General features: G+C 55.0%; 2 protein-coding genes across 6 annotated transcripts in view; one reads left to right on the forward strand and one right to left on the reverse strand.

The window, feature by feature from the left end:
- Positions 1-225: 225 nt before the first annotated feature.
- MRPL2 (mitochondrial ribosomal protein L2) lies at positions 226-1,868 on the reverse strand. The gene is made up of 6 exons (XM_076335582.1): positions 1,625-1,868; positions 1,385-1,526; positions 1,177-1,292; positions 977-1,087; positions 560-633; positions 226-470 (listed from the first exon to the last, which is right to left on the reverse strand). Exons 1-6 carry the CDS (start codon positions 1,866-1,868, stop codon positions 258-260), a joined length of 900 nt encoding a protein of 299 aa, XP_076191697.1. The 3' UTR covers positions 226-257.
- A 103-nt stretch (positions 1,869-1,971) lies between these two features.
- KLC4 (kinesin light chain 4) overlaps positions 1,972-18,366 on the forward strand; it is a 28,188-nt gene continuing 11,793 nt past the window's right edge. For 3 of the 5 annotated variants that reach the window (XM_076334860.1, XM_076334862.1, XM_076334863.1), the window contains exons 1-10: positions 1,972-2,126; positions 13,603-13,869; positions 14,066-14,296; positions 14,667-14,745; positions 14,835-15,060; positions 15,975-16,062; positions 16,445-16,546; positions 16,865-17,038; positions 17,197-17,296; positions 17,838-17,890. In XM_076334860.1, the coding sequence (XP_076190975.1) occupies positions 13,621-13,869; positions 14,066-14,296; positions 14,667-14,745; positions 14,835-15,060; positions 15,975-16,062; positions 16,445-16,546; positions 16,865-17,038; positions 17,197-17,296; positions 17,838-17,890 (1,302 nt within the window). In that variant the 5' untranslated portion in view covers positions 1,972-2,126; positions 13,603-13,620. Of the gene's footprint in view, positions 2,127-4,008; positions 4,131-13,602; positions 13,870-14,065; positions 14,297-14,666; positions 14,746-14,834; positions 15,061-15,974; positions 16,063-16,444; positions 16,547-16,864; positions 17,039-17,196; positions 17,297-17,837; positions 17,891-18,366 lie in introns of those variants that run through there. The other 2 variants (XM_076334864.1, XM_076334861.1) reach the window with 2 other exon arrangements.

Genomic DNA, 18,366 nt, shown 5'->3' on the forward strand with positions numbered 1-18,366 from the left:
GCCCAGCTGTCCCGCAGTCAGGCTTGGCACGATTGTGCAGAGCTCTGTTTGTCCCCACCGAGACCCCCACCCACCCTGAGCTCAAGCCAAGGCAGCCCACAGTCCCGCGCTCATCTCTCCTGGCAGCCCGACTCCCACCAGGGGCTGAACACAGCCGGACGTGTCCCGTGGGGAGAGCACCCCCTGAGGCCCCATGCAGAAAAGGCAGCAGTAACGCAACAGCGGTGGACTTGAGAACGCTTTATTGGCCCCCAGCATCACTCCTGTGCTCGGACCCGTGGCAGGTTGACGTAGCTCTTCATGGGCGGGAGAGGCTTGATCTTGCGCCCGGCCCAGCCACCCTTGCGATGCCACAAGCCTGTGTGCGGGCGCTTGCCCAGCCAGCGGTTCCGGCCCGCCTTCCCGATCACCCGCTTGTTGTGGTTGATGTTGGACACACGGCCCACCGTGGCCACGCAGGTCTCCAGCACCTAGGGGACAGAGAAAAGCTGCAGGCCTCCCTGGGGACACACAGCTGCATGCTCAGGCAGCCAGGTCAGGGACAGCGTCGCTCCTCTACCTGCATATGCCTCTTAGAGGGCAGCTGCACGATGGCCGTCCCATTCACTTTCCTCAGCAGCACCCCACAAGTCCCTGCAGCAGGCAAGAGGAGAGGAGGCAGCTGCCCCGCGCAGCAGGACAAAGTATCCCACCCTGCGGCGAGCGCAACCCCGTGCTGGGAACTCCTCAAAGCCCCTGCCGTTGCCCTTTGTGCAGCACTTCTTCCTGGAGACAGGACCCCAAGGCATCACCAGGAAACAACAGGGCAGAGCTGCCCCCGCCTCTCTGGAGGGCTGTCTTGCACCCTAACACGGGGAGAAGGGAGGACAGCAACTCCCTGTCACTGGCCACCCAGAGTGGTGCCCCCCGCCCTCCTCTCCATCTGTGCCAAGCCAAACCTGGCTACAAACGGTGGGTCCCCTGCCCAGAGACGCACCAGCCGCCCGGATGTACTGCGCTCCCTTCCCAGGGTGGCTCTCCAGGTTGCAGATCAGCGTGCCAACAGGCAGAGCCCCCAGCGGGTAGGCGTCCCCTTCGTTGGCTGACACTGTAAGACAGAAGCTGATGAGTTGGGCAAGGAGCAGCCGACGAGCCCCCGGCAGGGCCGGCGCAGCCGCCCCTGGCCCAGGCGTGCACCTGCCATCCTGCCAATGTGAGAGGAATTCTTGATGACGTCCCCCGGCTGCATGTTCTCCGTGGCAATGATCCAGCGCTTCCGGTTGCCGCCGGCCACCAGGGCGATGTCAGCCGACCTGCACGGGGAACCCACGGTGGGTGGGTGGGTGGGGGCCCACCACAGGCGCAACCGCCTGGGCCCAGGGCCGAGCCCGTGCCCCGCACTCGCCTGCAAGGGTCGTATCGGACGTTTATGACCTTCTCGCTGAAGGGCTGTGGCGGGGCCCCCTCCTCGTAGCGCAGCCGCTGGAAGTCGATCATGCGGTACCGCCGCTTGTGTCCCCCGCCGATCCCCCGCACGCGGATGCGGCCTGCGGGACAGGGGAGCGGCTGCAGGCGGGCCCGCCCCCGCCCCGCCGGTCCCGGGCGCCCGCCGCGGGGCCCCGCCCGCCCCCGGTCGCCCGCCCACCTGTGTGGTCGCGGCCGCCCGTCTTCTTCATGCCCACGGGCCGCACCGTGTACTTGACCCGGCACTTCCACAGGGGGTCGGTGGTGCAGCGCGGCGCCGAGCCGCCCAGCCCGCGGCGGGCAGCCACCAGCGCCCCCCGCGGCAGGCAGGGCGGGGGGCCGGGGGGCAGGGCGGGGAGCCGGGCGCAGCGCGGCGCGGCCGACAGCAGGAGCGCCCCGAAGGCGCGGCACAACCCCGCCGCCATGGCCGCCGCGCCTGCGCCGAGGCGGGGGGCGGGGGCTCCGCCGGAAGCGGCGCGCGGGGGCGGGGCCGCACCGCTGGAGGCCGGCGGGGCCGCCGCGGGGTGGCGCGCGCCATGTTGGATTTAAAGGGGCTGCGCCGCTGAGGGGGCGGGCGGTGCCGGCCTCGGCTCCCGCCCCACCCCGCGACCGGGACAGCGACCGCGACCGCGACCGGGACAGCGACCGCGCCGCGGCGGCTATCGAGAGCTCGCGCCGAGCAGGTTGGGCGGGTGGGGTTGCGGCGCCTGGGACTCGGTCGTTCCCTCGGCCCCCGCGGGCAGGTGGCGCGGCCGGTCTCCCAGCTCCGAGGGCCTGCCGGCTCACCGAGCGACCGGCCGGCCGGTCGCCGCGCGGGGCCCGTGGGGAGGGTGGCCGCCCGCCCGCCTTGGCGTGGGCCCGGGCAGCCCCCGCACGGCCGCGGGGGACGTGGGGGGCCCAGGCGGCGCCGGCCGGAGCTGCGCGGCCTCCCCGCGGCGGCCGGGGGCGGCGCCCCGCCGCGAGCAGCGGGAGCGGAGCGGGGCCCCCGCGGGGGAGCACCCGTCGCGGGGCCGGGGCCGGGCCCGGCGTGGCTCGGGAGCCGCAGCGCGCCCTGGCTGCCGGGGGAGCGGGGGCGAGGGGCAGCGCCCGGCCCGGGACCATCGTGCCCGGAGCCGGCGGGCCGCGGTAACGCTGCCTGTCGGGGCGCGCTCCCGCCCGCCGGTGAGGTCGGCGATAAGGGCGCTGGTTCTGCGGACTTTGGAGCCGGCGGGGTGTGCCCCGCGGCCGGCGGGACCCAGCCCCCTTCGGCACCAGGGCGAGCCCCTGGCTCGGGGGGCCCCGCCGGCTCCTGCCCTCCTCGGGCAGCACCGGGTCCCCGGGCTCCGGTGCTCTTAGCCTCCCTGCAGGCAGGACCAGCTGCCTTGCTGCCTGTGCTCTTGCCTGCCATGCAGGGACGGCTGGCAGAGGCCGGGAGCCCCCGCGGGAGGCGTGTGTTTATGACAACGGTGGGACAGCCTGAAGTCCCAGTCATGGCTGTTTCCAGAGCGCTGTGCACACAGGCTGCGGGATTCACTGCTCTATAATTAGGCTTTGTGTTCACTGCCAGGAATGGCTTTCAGTGTAAGATAAATAATATGTGTTTGCACTCCTGCTATGTAACGCACGTGAATTTTTTTTTTAACCGTGCTGTAGCCGTGTGTACCCCATAGCCAGCCAGGTTTGCCCTCCAGAACTAGGGAAGGGAGAACGGTAAGATGCTTTAGCGAAGAAGTGTGTGTTGTGAGATGAGGCAAGAGAGACCCTGCGTGTCAATGTGGCTGGGCTCCCTCCTGGGACGCCTGAAGCCCTTTCCCCTCTGGGGGAACCTGTGGGGAGAGACAGGAATCCCGATGAAGCACTGGCTTGGGCAGATATAGGTAGTTGGGGACAGCATGCCTCCAGAGGCTCACGAAACACTGTAGAGAGCACCGTGAAGGTTGCGTGTTACCGTGGATGGGACGGTTGTAGCAACAATCCACTGGCTGTGTTGGATGTGATGCTGTGGCGTTTGTCCTCTCTCTGCGTAAAGCATCTAGAGATCGAACAAATGCTTCCAGGCAGTGCCTGGCCCAGCTCTGCACTGCACAGTGCTGACACAGTAGGACTCCCAGCGATCTTGTCCTGTATCTGGCCATTTCTGTGGGCACAGCAATAGCGATCGCATAGCTGGAGGGTTCTCTGCAGCTCCACCTGCTTGGCTTTAGGGCCTGGGATGGAGTCAGCAGTGGGGACATAGGTGAGGGTGATACCAAACAGGACGTAAAACCTTTTGCCACAAGATCGAGTATAGGATGGAGCAGATCTAGCTGGGTGTAGGGCAGGGGTGACTTTGGCCGTCTGAGCAGGAGCCCGATGGTGGGTAGACCCCCTTGGGCAGTGTGTGGTGGCAGCAGCTTGGGGGCTCTGCTCTGCTCCTTGGTGCTCCCGTTGGTCCCCGAGGAGGGAGCCCTGAGCTTGGTGTGCGTGGCACTTTCTGCGCTCCCAGGAGAGCGTCTGACTGTCCTGTTTCTGAAGGCTGGCTGCATCTCCTCCCCTCCCCCTGCTGCAGTGTGGTTGGCTGCCGAGCGCCTGGTGCCTGCACTTCTGCTAGAACCGGAGGGCAGCGCGGCAGGCGCTGTGGGAGCCGTGCATTGCTGCGGCCTGCGCTTCTCCGCGGCACTGGGGCCTCCGGGAGTGCCAACGCTGGACAAGCTGCTGCAGGCAGCCAGGTACCGCTCCTCTGTGGTGCGGGGTGGGGGAGGATTCCTATCTGGTGACTGAGACGGGCAGGGTGCCCAGCCGTTCTGTAACAAAGGACCACTTTGAAGTGCAATTTCGGGCAGAGCTGATGAAAACTTTTCTCCTTGGGAAGCTTACAGTTAGCCAGGTGGGCACAGAATTTCTCTGTGGTGATACTGAGGAGGGATGAAGGGGTTTCTCTGGCTTGCTTGTCCCAAGGATACGCAGCGGGCGTGCCTCCTGCTGCCAGACAAAGCCAGAGAAGCAATGACGGAGTCAGCTCCTAGCATACAGCAAAGGCTCTCAAACTTTCAGAGCCTTGTTTCCCCCTAAACCTTCCCATTAATAAACTGCTTACTAAGCTCTTCCGAAGTGGAGGTGCACCCTACCAAAGGTGGGGGGGCAAGGGGGAGCAATTGCTGGTAAGCTTCTGGGAGGGAGAGGATGCAGCTGGGAGGAGGTGTCTGAAGGCTGGGGGATGGCGTTGCAGCAGAATGCTCTGGCCAGGCAGCCGGGAGAAATTTGCACAATGGTGGGAGGCAGCAGCACATTACCAGCAACTGCAGGCTTCCCCGTGTCTTGCATAGCTGGCATCTGGCACTCTCTTGCGGCTCCATGCTAGAGTCTCCGCTAGTGCCCTTGGTCTCCTGTCTCCCATGCCGCCTTGGAGACATGGAAAGCACCCGCCCCCGCCTCTGTGTGAGGGGAAGGAGGGTGGTGTTCAGCACACATCGGGTCAAAGATCTGGCCAGCTCAGACACAGGGTAAATAAACATGGCTGAGCTTTGCTGTAATTGGCAGAAGGAGAAGGAAGCGTGTGTTCTCTCATCTGCTGTTTTGGAGGAATGTCCAGGTAGGAACAACAGCATTTAACCCCAAATACCAAAATGGCTCTAGGGGCACAAAGGACATGTGGCAGGATTTTGACCTTGGCAGAGTAGCTGGATAAAGGCTTGATTTGCTAGGAAAGAGCCATGTAGCTCCTCAAAGAACTCCAGCTGGTCTAGGGAGCCAGAGGTAAAACAGATCCTTTGCTTATTATGCAGGTAGAGCTTTGTCTTTGTGAATTTGGCTGCCTTGTTACGATTTACAAGACCCATTTGTTTCTGGAAATAATAGCTCAGTCTTGCAGCCTGCAGTCAGCTGATCTTTGCAGCTGCCCCAGGTACACCGTGGAGGGAGTGTGGGCACTCCAGAGCCCTTCAGGGTACACAGACTGGCTCGAGGGCACTTGCTCGTCCCAGCTGCGTCCCGGCCATCTCCTATACTCCTGAGGCACATCCAGTGCATAGCCCTCACATTAGACAGATGCCTGTAGAGGCACTGGTTCCTGGGAATTCTTCTGCCTGCTTTAATACCACTTCATGCTGTCAGGGCAAGGTAATGGCTCTCACTCTGTCTTCTATAGAGTGAGACTCCCAATCAGATTCTGAAGCTAGGAAGCGATGCTTGACCTGGCTTCTTTCCAGCTGCTTAGCTTTTGTCTCCACTAGCCTGGAAACAGGTTTTAATGGTGTTCCACTGTAGTCCCAGGCACAGCAGATGCAGAATGGATTTGGTGAGCTGCTGCAGACATGAGCAAGAGTTTAAAAACAAGGTCTTATCAGCTGATCTGGAGGTGCTAGCACAAGCTTGCTGGTGGGGGTGGTGAAGACTGCTGGTCTGTTTCCAATGGCCTGCTGAAAGGTGCACGTTTCCCTGGCTAGCTGGGGTTGTAAATAGCATGAACTGCAATAGGGAGTAAAATGGCTTTCTGCTAATGGCACATGTCAGTGCTGTTTTGGTTTCTTTTTTTCTTGGTTGGTTGGGTTTTTTTAACCCTTGTTGCCTCCAATGTCTGTATTCTTTGATCACTAGGGAATGGAAGAAGTAAGACCTTTCAGTCTTGAAAGGAATAAGTGATCTGATACAAAGCCAACCAGACCATCTCCTCTGGCTTCCTCAGAGCACATGTGCTTATTGGAATTGGATCATGCTTTGGTAACAGAGGAATTGTTTGCTCTGGTCAATCAGAACAAACCCTAGTAGCTTTTGACTTGCCCTTTCCAGCTGTGGGCTGGAAAGCAGGAGGGGGATAGGAAGCTCCCAGGTCCTTTCTGTAGTGATGTGAACCTAAGTCACTGTGGCTAAGTCCCTGTAAAGCCAGCTTACCGTTGCCTTGCCCTAGGTTTTAGGAAGGTTATGCTACGGTGTGTTTTCTGTTAGAGATTGTAGGTGGTGGGGAGCTGAAGCTTCTGGGACAGAGAGGAGTGTTTAGTGCTGAAGGGAAAGAGCATGAAGGGAACCTCCTATCTCCTTGCGGGAGAGCCCTTCCACTTTAGCTGCAAATCTAGTTCCTTAGTCCTAGTTAAAAGCCCCTGGGGCTCTTGCAGCCTGCTGGTTAGCACAGACTTTCCCAACGCAGGCCTTCCGGTACCTAGAAAAACCCCTGGAGCTTCACACTGAGCTAGAGGTGGCATGTGTCAGCTGCTGCTGAAAGAAGCAATCCTGGCCTTGATCCCTGTTCAGGGGATAGGGAGGGCTGGGCTGTTTCCAACAGCACAGTCAACTTGTACTGAGTTACACATGACTGTAAAGCTTGGGGAAGCTCGTTGGGTGAAGCCTTTCTGGCCTTGGAGATTGGCTTTAAAACCATGTGAAGGGGGTGCCTGGATGCTGAGGAAAGTCCTGTGTTTTGGTCATGGGAGAATGCGGGTGAGACAGCTTCTTGCCTCCACTCCCTGCTCTGCTGCTGGAGGTGGATTGCATTGCCTCTCTTGCTCTGGGACAGAGAGACCCTGTCCCCATAGGACCCTGCTGAAAGAAGGCATGTAATGCATTCCCTTCCTCTGGGCCTAGGGTTAGTTTCTAGTGCTGTGGTGCCTGGCCCCTTTGTCTTGAAGTGGTGTTCAGAAAAGGCAAATGTGGTAAGGAGTTTATCTAAGGAATTCAGATGGGGATTTTTTCTTTTTTTTTTTTTTTTTTTTTTTTTCCCCTCCCACATGAGGATGGTTAAGCCATGGGACGGGGGTCTGAAGAGCTTGTGAGATCTCCATTTTGGGAGATACTCAACCCTTGACAAGACACAGATGCCTGATCAGATACCTGCTTTGAGTGAGGGGATGGACCAGAGACCTCTAGGCATCCCTTCCAAGTAATACAACAGCCAGACTCTTTTATTAGGGAGGAAGTTGTAACACAACAGTCTCTCTATGGTACTTGAAGTCATCTGTGTCTTGGTTTGACTCTCTAGACTGTCTGCAGTGCAAGAAAGGTCCAGACTGGAGGCTGAGGTTGGGAAAGAACTTCAGGCAGAAGATGAGGCTCTAGGTGCCCCCTTTTTTGGCAGAAGGGTGGAGAAACTCATAAGCCGGAGACAAATGGTGGCAGAGGATCTCATGCACACCGGAATTTGAGTGACATCTTTTGGCTTTGGGATTGCAGCTCAGAGATATGCTGGGTATGAACTCCCAGGGTGCTGACCCCTGACTGATCTGCTCTTTGTGTGTTCTTAGTGGCTCTAAGGGAGCATGAGATGTACCCGGCATTTCTGGCAGTGGTAACAAGCATCACAGAGCACCATTCCTGCTCTGTGCCTCACGTGAACCTCAGCAGGCACATATCCCAGGATGGAGCCGTATACTGCAATTATTCCACCAGTTCTTACTTTTAGGAGTCCAGCATTTGCCCTCTAATTTCTGGCTCTTACTCACGTTGCAGTTCTTAACATTACTCTGAAACTGACTGCACACCCATCTGTCCCTTCATTTGCAAAACATCCATCTCTTGCCTTTGTTTCTAAAGCCTTAACATGTGTGTGTGCAGCTGCTCTAGCTGTGAAGTTCTTGAGCACCATACAGAGCTGATTGTATTTCTTGTTTTACCCTTATTGGAGCAGCTCTGGAAATGGTGTCTATCGGATGTGCAGCTCAGCACCACCAGTTGATCCCTTTTCTGTGGCTCTGTTGCAGGTGGCCTGGGGTGGTGACCCTGAGCACAGTGGCTCTTCTAGCAGTGGTGTGGCAGTGTGCAAGTTTCCTGGCAGCGTCAGTGTGTCCTGGGGGTGCAGTGGAAGCCTCAGAGGCTCTGCGCAGCTGACTGTAGTCTCCTACAGCCTCTGTTTGCTTTCTGACACTATGGTATCAAAATAAGGAGAAAACTTGTGTTCGTGACACACCCTCTGCGATGGTTGCAACCTTGGCACTCTATTTGCTTTTTACTGCTTTTATTTTTCAGCATCCAAGGTATTAGGTCTAGGTTTTGTTGCAGTGTCCCTTAGGAGTGAAGACTCAGCTGTATATTGGCAGTCTCGCTTCTAGCTTCATTGGAGGTCAACCAATCTTTCCAGAGACCCTTTATTCTGTTGTTTAACAGTAATGAGCTGGCAGAGGTCCAAAGGAAAAAAAAAAAACCCTCCCTGCTTTTATCAAGTGGTTTTGCTTCCCAAATACATAACCTTGCTGTTTCTCCAGGTAGCAAATCTCACAGCATGAGACTGGGATAATTATTGTGAAAATAAGACTTTAAGCCCTGCATTTCCATTTCTAAATGCTACCATTGCTATCTGTCTCCCAAATGTGGTCACTCATTCTTGCTATGGGTCAGACTTACTTTTTTCCACAAGAAGCTTTTTTCCAGAATCTATCTGTTTTTCTGCAGCTACTGTATCCCTAGATCACCTTCTCCTACAGAAGAGTTTGCTGCTAAAAATCTGTGCCCACTTCTATACAGAAAGTGCTGGCAGGCCATCTGCGGTTTGAAGGAAGCTGCAATTATTGTCTTAACAGTATCACTTGTGCAAGTTGTGACGGTACCCTGTGTTTCACATATACTTGGTCCAGGGACATGTGGGGAGACGGTGAAGTGACCTGACTTTGTTGAGACGTGTGTAGACCTGAAGTCTCTGTCCTATTGTAGTTGACTCCTGATTTCCCTGATGCTTTTTTTTTTTTTCTTCTCTGTAGTCTTCTAGCATTAGGCATCATAATCTAAGCTTTAAGATTCACTTGGACCCATTTACTCTGGCATCCTTGTTTCTGTTGTGGCAGCTGTTGTGGGTTTAAGATATAAGCAGTGAAGCTTCTAGCTCTTTCCTCTTAAAGCTCTTGCATGTGGGAGCAGTTTTCAGAGGCAGAAAAGTGGGCTGCTGAAATTGCTGATGCTCAGTGATTTCCCGGTTATGCCCTTGAATACAGGAGGAAGGTTTCTGCCTAGCAGGATGTGCTAGCTGATGGATTCCCAGCTGATTGCTGCAACTGCCACAAAGCTCAGTGTACGCATGTTCCTTCCCTGTCTTCCTGCAGCACTCCTCCAAATGGGAGCAGGGGAGGGGAGATGAGATGGGTGTTGCCAGAAAGCCAGGCTAGTGTTGCCGGAAAGCCAGGCTATTCTAGCAGCTCATTGTAATTAGGGAAGACATGCCAACTAGAGCAGAAACGTGCTGGTGGAGACCTGGGCCGTGACACCTGCAGAGCCATGAGGACTGCAGCAGGATAAACTAGGAGCTGGGCACTCCAGCTCACAAGGAACTCGCTGGAAAAGCGTTCTTTATTCCTATTCTAGTCTGAACCTCCCCCTGCCAAAGGCAAATGATGGTGTCTCCCCTCCTCTCTGCAGGAACCTCTGAGTGCGTTTTCTGCCTGGATAAAGGACACTCAGTGCCCTTTACTGAATGCGTGGGAGTAGGAAGAGTGCTTATACAGTAGCCTCAGCCTGCCTGACCTTGGCGTCGGTTGCCATAGAGCATGTTTCCTCTCTGGAGGGCTGGGCACTGAGTGTAGACCTGTCAGCGCTAGGGAGAGCTAGAAATAAGGCTCTGTAGGGAAGAATTGTCACTTTGGAGGGATAATAAGTCAGCTACCACCAGTGTTTGTTGGTTTTCTTTGCTATGCAAGAGGTAGCAGCATTTAGGTGACTTCTCTGCAGTCTTCTCTTTGTTTTCTTGTTGGTACTTGGAAGTGAACAGCCTGTGTGCTGTCGTCTGGTTTTGTACCCTGTGTCCAGCCTGGACAATCCCCTGTCCACCCTTGAACACTGGAAGCATGTTGGTACCTAGCAGAGCTGTGCTTCTAGGATGCCATCCTAGGGAAGAAAGACCAGGGTTGTGTAGAGGTGCTTGCACAGCCAGTGAGAGAAGAGGAGCCTGTATTGGTATGTCTTGAGGATCTGAGGATGTAGTTACAGGGTAGGATGAGTATGATGTGCTATGGGTCAGGACATTTTGATTATTTTCCCTTCTCAGTCTGAAATCTTTACAGTTCTGAAAAACAAGTTGATCGTGGGGACTGTAAAATGCTCGAAGCTTTTTCTGCTGGAAGGGCTGAAGAAAGACAGAATGTTGCTGTAGTAGAGGCACTGGTGGTTTAACACACAGCTCAGCAATTTCTCAGTTGAGGAGTAGTTCTGTGCACAGTGGTATTAATGAGGCTGATTTTCTATGCATCTGGGTCTTGTCTGACTCTTTTATCTAGCAAGGTGCAAGCTCTGGTGGCTTTTTATCATGATTTGTAACATGTTCCTCTTCCCAATGCATTTGTATTATACTTTTTAAAGATGGCAGCAAGATCTCTGTATGGACATAAGTAATGCTTCCATGAAAACTGTCAGCATTTCACAGCTCACCCAGTACACAGAGGGACAGATGAAGAGGCACTTGTGCTGCACAGCTGTGTGAGCCTTAGGGCAGAGCTCTAGTTTTGTTGTATGCTGGGTGTGAGGCTGCTCGTGGGGATTTCCTTGTGTCCCAAGCATTGCCTATGTTCCGGAGGACTCCCACTTCCTGATTTCCCTGTTTCTGAGTCTGGGACTGTGTTTCCTTATTAACTGAAACCAGTGACGGCGCCGTTTCACCCTTTAGCAGTTGTTACCTGGGCTTCTGTGGAAGGAGGTAAGTGCCTGTTGAGCCTTCCTGGGAGGCTGTCTGGACCCATTTCAGAGCAGGACAACAGTGCTTTGCCAGACGTGGCAGCACTAACGTCCTTTGGGCTGCCAGCCTCTTCCTCTGGAGCTGGGAATCATTGCACATCTCTTCCTGAATTGTGCTCACCTGCAGAAGTCTGCCTTAGGCAGGGCTTCCCTTGTTGCTTTAGCACTCAATCACTCCCCCAGATGTGTTATAGAGGTGGGAAAAAGAATAACCAGGGGAATTATGGACCAGAATACTTAGCTGCCAGTTCCTGGAGAATCAGTTTGGAAGACAGGATATGAGTGGCAGCCAACTCTCAACAGACCTATTATTTTCTTTGAAACAGTAGTCTATGCCCTCTGTCTTGATCTTCGTGAGGCTTTTCGTGCCATTCTTATCATATGGTCTTCTCTAAAGCAAACTGGGAAATACCACAGTCCAGGTGAGACTTTTCAGTGTAAAATGCACAATGCACAGGGTAACTGCATGTGGAGCACGGCAGATACCCAAAAGTGAAGGACACAGTCAAGTATGGCTCAGGGTTGGTGCTGATGCTGGATCATGAAGTGAATGTGAAGTCAGCGTTGTGACTCTGGGGTAGGTGGGGGAGGACTCGGCTCTTGCTGAAAGGTATGAACAGGAACCCAGTCTTCAAGAGACACGAAGTGTTTCTGCCCTGCTGAGGTTCAGTAAGGTCTCTGCTGTGTGTCGAGAGTTTGCTGCCCTTCGTGAGGGATGGATGTGCATCACTGGAACAGAAACCAAAGAGGAGCTGAGAGGAGAGCTCAGGCCTATAAAACAACTCAAGGAACTTCTGGAAGAGTGAGGCTGAAGAGGAGGAAATTGGTAACGAGATGTGTGTACTTATAGCAACTGTCCTAGCACTGTTCACCATCTTCACTTTCAGTGCTGCAGTGAGGAAGAAACTGGACTATTTGCTTATAAATATATAAACTATTTGTATATTTATATATAAATAGATAAACTATTGCTCAGGGCCCACTCCTGGGCAGGGATTGTGGTAGCTGAGCTGGGGGATCGCCCTGAGCCCCCCTGGGCAAAGCACACAGCTGGGGAGGAGAGGAGCCCTGCCAAGAAGAGGAGCTCTGCTCTTTCTGTTCCTGTACCTGGGGCAGCATTTCTGCTTGCTCGGTAAACCAGGCACAAGGCTGCTGCCGAACAAAGAGCTCAAACCATGCAGAGGTGGGTCCTGCAGGAGGACAAAGACAAATCTGTTAGCAGCTCTTCCCCCACCTCCTCCTGCATGGTGGCGGGGCAGTTTGCCAGCTTCCTGCCAGCAGGGCCCTGGGTGCACGGGTTGCAGTGCCTCCTGCCAGCTCCGGGCGGCAAGGCGGTGCCGCTGGGCAGGTGCTGCCTGCACAGGGCATCGCAGCTGGCTGCCTTCAGCCCTGCAGAAGGCTGGCCTCGGAGTGGCTGATGGCGAGGCGGGTGGTGGCTTTCCTGCCGTCGCTGAGTAATGTGAAGAGGCTGCTGGGGTGGCCCGCCCTGAGGGGGGGGGGGAAGCTGAGAGAGGGTTAGATGAGTGAGTCATGGAGCAGCCAGGGGACTGCCAACCTGCTATAAGGTCTCGCGTACTTCTTATGTCTCTCGCCCTCTGGCCTGCTGTGTTTCCCTAGCTCCTGGATTTTCTATGCAGGAATCTCACAGCCACGGTAACATTGTGGGTTGTACCACTTGGTGTCCCTCTGCAAAGGCAGTAGCTTGGTACTCTCCTGTTGTATATCTGGGGGAAGCGGGATAGGGAAGGAGTACAGAGTCCTCATGCCATCCTGAGAAGTCCTTGGGCTGGCAGCAGGGCGAAGGAAGCTGGAAAAGCTGTTAGTGTTTCAAGCTGACACCCACGCAAGGGTTACACTAGTGTAACTGTAGCAGTTGGTGTATGTAAGCTTTCCCACACAGGCGTGATTCAGTTCATGCTGGCGGTGTTATGTCCCTTACTGCCACAAAGGCCGTTCTGTGCCGGGGCTGGGATTGTCAGGGTGTACTTTTCTGGTCAGGGAATTTTTTGTTTGGCCCAGTAAGGCAACTGATGCCTCCCTGTCTGAGAGATGCTCTTCCAGGAGATTTTCCATTGAGGAAGCAGAAAGCTTTGAGCTGGCATCCCTCCACTTTCTATTCCCTTTCTTCTGCAGTCGGAAGAGGTGTTAGGCTCTGACAGCCTCCTTGCATCAGTGGTCTGTGGGCAGGAGGTGTACACATTGCAATCCCAGCTGCCAACTACAAATCTCTGCTCTTAAATGGAAGCTAAATCAGCTTTCCTTGCTGCTGGGAGTGTGGGGGTGTTGGAGGTCAGCACTGATTCTAGCCTTTTTGTCTCCTGTCCACGTGTGCCATCTGCACTGGTTGCCGGCACTCTGTGCCACAAAAGCGGAGACACGTGCCCTGACAGTTGCCTGCTGCCAAAGGGAGAGGGGAAGACGAAGGGGAAGGGCTTAGAGTGGGCAACCAGTTGAACGCTGTCCCTGGCTGCTTGAAGGAGGCTGTGACACTTGTGTCTGGTTGTGGCTCTCTGAAACAGCACTGAGGCACTCAGGTTTTGTCTCTCTCTCTCTGTGTAGGGCCGCAGGAGCAGGACTATGTCCACCATGGTGTACCCAAGGGAGGAAAAACTGGACAAGCTGAGCCAAGAGGAAATCATTTCCAACACCAAGCTGGTGATGCAAGGGCTGGAGGCACTCAAGAATGAACACAACTCCATCCTGCACAGCTTGCTGGAGACCATCAAGTGCCTGAAGAAAGATGAAGAAGCCAATCTCGTGCATGAGAAATCCAACCTGCTCCGGAAGTCAGTGGAGATGATTGAACTGGGGCTCGGAGAAGCTCAGGTGAGAGTGGTGGGTGACCCCCTAGGTGTTACCCAGGACAGACAGGGGAAGGCAGGCATGTGGCCATTCCCCATAAGCTGCAGGGGCAGCAAGGGGCTGAGTGTAGAAGGCTGATGTGACCCTGAGGGTGGGCCCTAAGCATGCACGTGAGGGAGATACAACATTGTGGCAGTTACTGACTGGGACTCTTGACAAGGTGATGATGGCATTGTCCAACCATCTGAATGCTGTGGAGTCAGAGAAGCAGAAGCTGCGTGCTCAGGTGCGGAGACTGTGCCAGGAGAACCAGTGGCTGCGCGATGAGCTTGCCAACACCCAGCAGAAGCTGCAGCGCAGTGAACAAACCGTGGCTCAGCTGGAGGAGGAGAAGAAGCACCTTGAGTTCATGAACCAGCTGAAGAAGTATGATGAGGATGTCTCACCTTCGGTATGCCCTAATCCCGTCAAGCAGCCACCTTTGGGGGTGGGGGAGGTTGGACCAGCAGGATTGCCTAGGTATGATAGAGTTGCCCTGGATTTTGCCCCTTCCCAGCTACCGTGCGCAGCAATGCCTGTAACTAAAGGGAGACTGCATGGGGTAGAGTCTCTGAAAGAACATGGAGTAGCATGCCAGGATGTACTGGGGAAATTTGGCTTTATTAGTTTTGTTGTATGGGGGGAAGATGGTGGCAGAGACCACAGGGGAAGTTGAGGGTGTTGGTGGGCTGCAGCAGGGAGGAGAGTTTGGCAGCTGGCTCAGCCCAGGCTGCTGGTGTCTTCTCTGAGAACCAACAGTATTGTGATTCCCATCCTCTCAGGAGGAGAAGGAGGGTGACTCTGCCAAGGACTCTCTGGATGATTTGTTCCCGAATGAGGAGGAGGAGCATGGTCCTGGATGTAAGTGTTTGCTCATGCATGGTTGCTGGCTGTCTCTGTTCAAGCCTCCTGTGCCAACTGTGCCCCTGTTTATTCCTCTGTACCTGCAGTGCCCCACCAGCACAGCAGTGCAGTGGCAGCTGCCCAGCAGGGAGGCTATGAGATTCCCGCACGCTTGCGTACTCTCCACAACCTTGTCATCCAGTACGCCTCACAGGGACGCTATGAGGTGGCTGTGCCGCTCTGCAAGCAGGCGCTGGAGGATCTGGAGAAGACATCAGGCCACGATCACCCTGATGTGGCCACCATGCTCAACATCCTGGCACTAGTGTACAGGTGAGCGTGGTGGGGAGAGCAGGACTGGGCCAGGAGAGCTTTCTGCCTCTTCCCTTTACCAGGACAGCACATTCTGGTGGCAGGGAGCTCCCCCAGATTCCAGTGGTTTGCCTTTCAAAAAGATTTTGGCACAGATGAGGTATTTGGACCACCAAAGTCCCTGATATAACTAGGGACTGGTTAAGGTAGGGAGTGTCATGGTTTAACCCCAGCTGGTGGCTGAGCACCCCACAGACGCTCGCTTACTCCCCCCTAGTGAGATGGGGGAGAGAATCAGAAGGGTAAAAGTGAGAAAACTCGTGGGTTGAGATAAAGACAGTTTAATAAGTAAAGCAAAAGCCACATGTGCAAGCAAAGCAAAACAAGGAATTCATTCCCTACTTCCCATGGGCAGGCAGGTGTTCAGCCATCTTCAGGAAAGCAGGGCTCCATCATGTGTAATGGTTACTTGGGAAGACAAACGCCATCACTCTGAACACACACCCCCTTCCTTCCTCCCCCAGCTTTATATGCTGAGCATGACATCATATGGTATGAAATATCCCTTTGGTCAGTTGGGGTCAGCTGTCCCAGCTGTGTCCTCTCCCAACTTCTTGTGCACCCCCAGCCTACCCACTGGTGGGGTGGTGTGAGAAGTAGAAAAGGCCTTGACTCTGTGTAAGCACTGCTCAGCAATAACGAAAACATCCTTGTGTTATCAACACTGTTTTCAGCACAAATCCAAAATACAGCCTCATACTAGCTACTATGAAGAAAACTAACTCTATCCCAACCAAAACCAGCACAGGGCAAAATGAGAAATGAAAGGGCTGTGAGGGCTGGTTCTGTATGGAAGGAGGACTGTTGTTCACAGTTCTGCTTGCTCTGGGCTGTGGTGTCCAAATCCCAAATAACTGGTTGGCTTTGCAATGCAGGGATCAGAATAAATACAAAGAGGCAGCACACCTCTTGAATGATGCTCTTTCCATCCGTGAGAAGACTCTGGGCAAAGACCACCCAGCGGTGAGTGTCTCCCTCCTCTTTCAGTCACTTCCCTTGACCTGTGGGTGCTGTTGGGGCTAGAATGGTGCCCTTATGGTGTGTCTGCAGCCAGACTACCAAGGACAGCAGTATGTTCTGTGATGTGAGGGGTGCTGTTCACGTGGTGTGGGGCTCTGTTTTACTGCTTCAATATTTCCCGCTGTCTTGTTCAGTATGGCCTGTCAGGAGTTGGCTTCTCCTGGATCCTGCGATGTAGGCAGGGTAGCCTTCTGCCTCTGGATCTCCTTCTCTTCAGAAGCAGCTATACTGCAGGCGTGAAGGAAATGGGACAGTCCTGCTTGCACCCCTTGTTTGGTCCCACTGGATTCTGCTTTGTTTCATGGAGAAGCTTATGTCTCTGCAGGTGGCAGCAACTTTGAACAATCTGGCTGTTCTCTATGGCAAAAGAGGGAAGTACAAAGAAGCAGAGCCACTGTGTAAGCGAGCCCTGGAGATCCGTGAGAAGGTACTGGTCTCCCATGCTCTCCTTCCTTCCAGCTCTCCCCGAGGGTTTTCCCCCATTACCTCACTGTACCTGGGAGATCCAGGACCTACCTAGTCTCCTCGGCTGCTGATTCTGCCACCACCTTTCCTGTCTTTCCAGTGTTTGCAGCCTCAGAGAGGCCTGCCAGGAGGTGGAAGCTGGAATTTCTCCTCTTCACCTCCCTAGTCCTTGGCTCCTGTCTGACATAGGCATGTCCTGGAGGGACTACAGTGTCTACTAAGTCCGGGAGTCCACTACAGTCTGTGACTTTTTGTGGCTTCTCTTCTTTTGTTTACCCAGGTCCTAGGCAAAGACCATCCTGATGTGGCCAAGCAGCTGAACAATCTAGCCCTGCTGTGCCAGAACCAGGGCAAGTATGACGAGGTGGAATACTATTACTGCCGGGCCCTGGAGATCTACGAGAGCTGCCTGGGTCCTGATGACCCCAACGTGGCCAAGACCAAGAACAACCTGGTGAGACCCTAGGGAGAGGCCATGTGGGGATGGGGAGTGGTGCCATGGGAAAGGTGAGCATTGCCTGGTGCTTGGAAGACACAGAGAGATAGCAGCGAGAGGGGGGCAGAGTTAATCTGTGTTGCCCAGTGGGGCTGAAGCTGTTTTCTTGGTTGCAGGCCTCCTGTTACCTGAAGCAAGGCAAATACAAAGATGCAGAGGTGCTGTATAAGGAGATCCTTACCCGTGCTCACGTGAAGGAGTTTGGCTCTGTGGATGGTTTGTACAGCAGAAGCTGTTGGGGCTGGGGAAGGGTGAGCTTTGCTCTCCTGGCTCTCAGCCTAGGCTTGGCTGGTTCTGGTATCCCCCTGGCAGAGGGATGGGATGCCTTGCAGGGCCCCTGCTTTGGGCAGCCCTTGAGACACTGCCATTCTAATGTGTTATGCTGCTCCACCTGTTCTCTCAGAAGGTCTCTTGGAAAGCTCTGGCTGTTAGTCTTTACTGGGTTGGAAATAGTTGTGGCTAAAAGAGGGAATAAGAAGTGGCACAATTACTCCCAGGGATAGGCTGAAGTTTCTCCTGTACCCCATGGGAGGACTTGTTCCTTCCTTTCCCTGTCCTGCACTTGCAATGTCGGTTGCCTTTCTTGGGGCTCTGGCCCAGGGATCAGGGGGATCTGAAGCCTTGTCACTTCTCTCTGGTGAGCTGCTGGCTCTGGGGACAGAGTGCTGGGCTGTGCAGGAGGCAGAGCCCCAGTGGAAGTGGCAGAGCAACAGGGTGAGGTGGTGAGCAGGGCTGTCTTGCATTCTTCCCCACACAGATGAACACAAGCCAATCTGGATGCATGCGGAGGAGAGAGAGGAGATGAGCAAGGTGAGTCTGAGCTGGTGGTGCTGCCTATTGATAGCAGCAAGAGCCCTGGGAGGGGAAGGAGATCCAGGGGTTTTGATCCTCTTATCACAGCCAGACCCTCCTTCCTGCAGTCTGAAGAGCTGCCATGGCCACTGATGAAGGCTGGGAGGGGTCTGGAGAGTGGGGAGAGAGCATGGCAGCTCCTTGGGGCAGCAGGGAGGGAAGGCCCACCAAGCTTGATGCTTTTCCTGGGGCAGGCGGTTGTTCAGCCTCTCAGCCATGGCTGCCTGCTCTCTCTTTTTGCTTTAGTGATCCCTCTAGAGCATGCAGATGGTGGAAGAAGGTGGATGGTAGAGGATTGTGCTTCAGGGCCTTGGCACCCTGTTCCAAAGAGCTGCTAGTACCCAGAGCACAACCCACTTCTGAAGCAGCCCTAAGGCTGCCTGGGGAAAAATGGAGGTCAAGAAGAAACTGCTGCCATCACCTTGCTTAGGAAA

The sequence above is a fragment of the Aptenodytes patagonicus genome, chromosome 3 (genome assembly GCF_965638725.1).
Source record: "Aptenodytes patagonicus chromosome 3, bAptPat1.pri.cur, whole genome shotgun sequence".
Taxonomy (NCBI): domain Eukaryota; kingdom Metazoa; phylum Chordata; class Aves; order Sphenisciformes; family Spheniscidae; genus Aptenodytes; species Aptenodytes patagonicus.

What these genes read in the sequence shown, in the direction of transcription:
- MRPL2 (XM_076335582.1), bottom strand. Translation starts at nt 1,868, where the DNA reads ATGGCGGCGGGGTTGTGCCGCGCCTTCGGGGCGCTCCTGCTGTCGGCC. An exon ending in TCACATTGGCAGGATGGCAG is followed by an intron (nt 1,088 to 1,176) that starts GTGCACGCCTGG and finishes TCTGTCTTACAG; the next exon opens with TGTCAGCCAACGAAGGGGAC. An exon ending in GCAGTACATCCGGGCGGCTG is followed by an intron (nt 634 to 976) that starts GTGCGTCTCTGG and finishes TGCCTGCTGCAG; the next exon opens with GGACTTGTGGGGTGCTGCTG.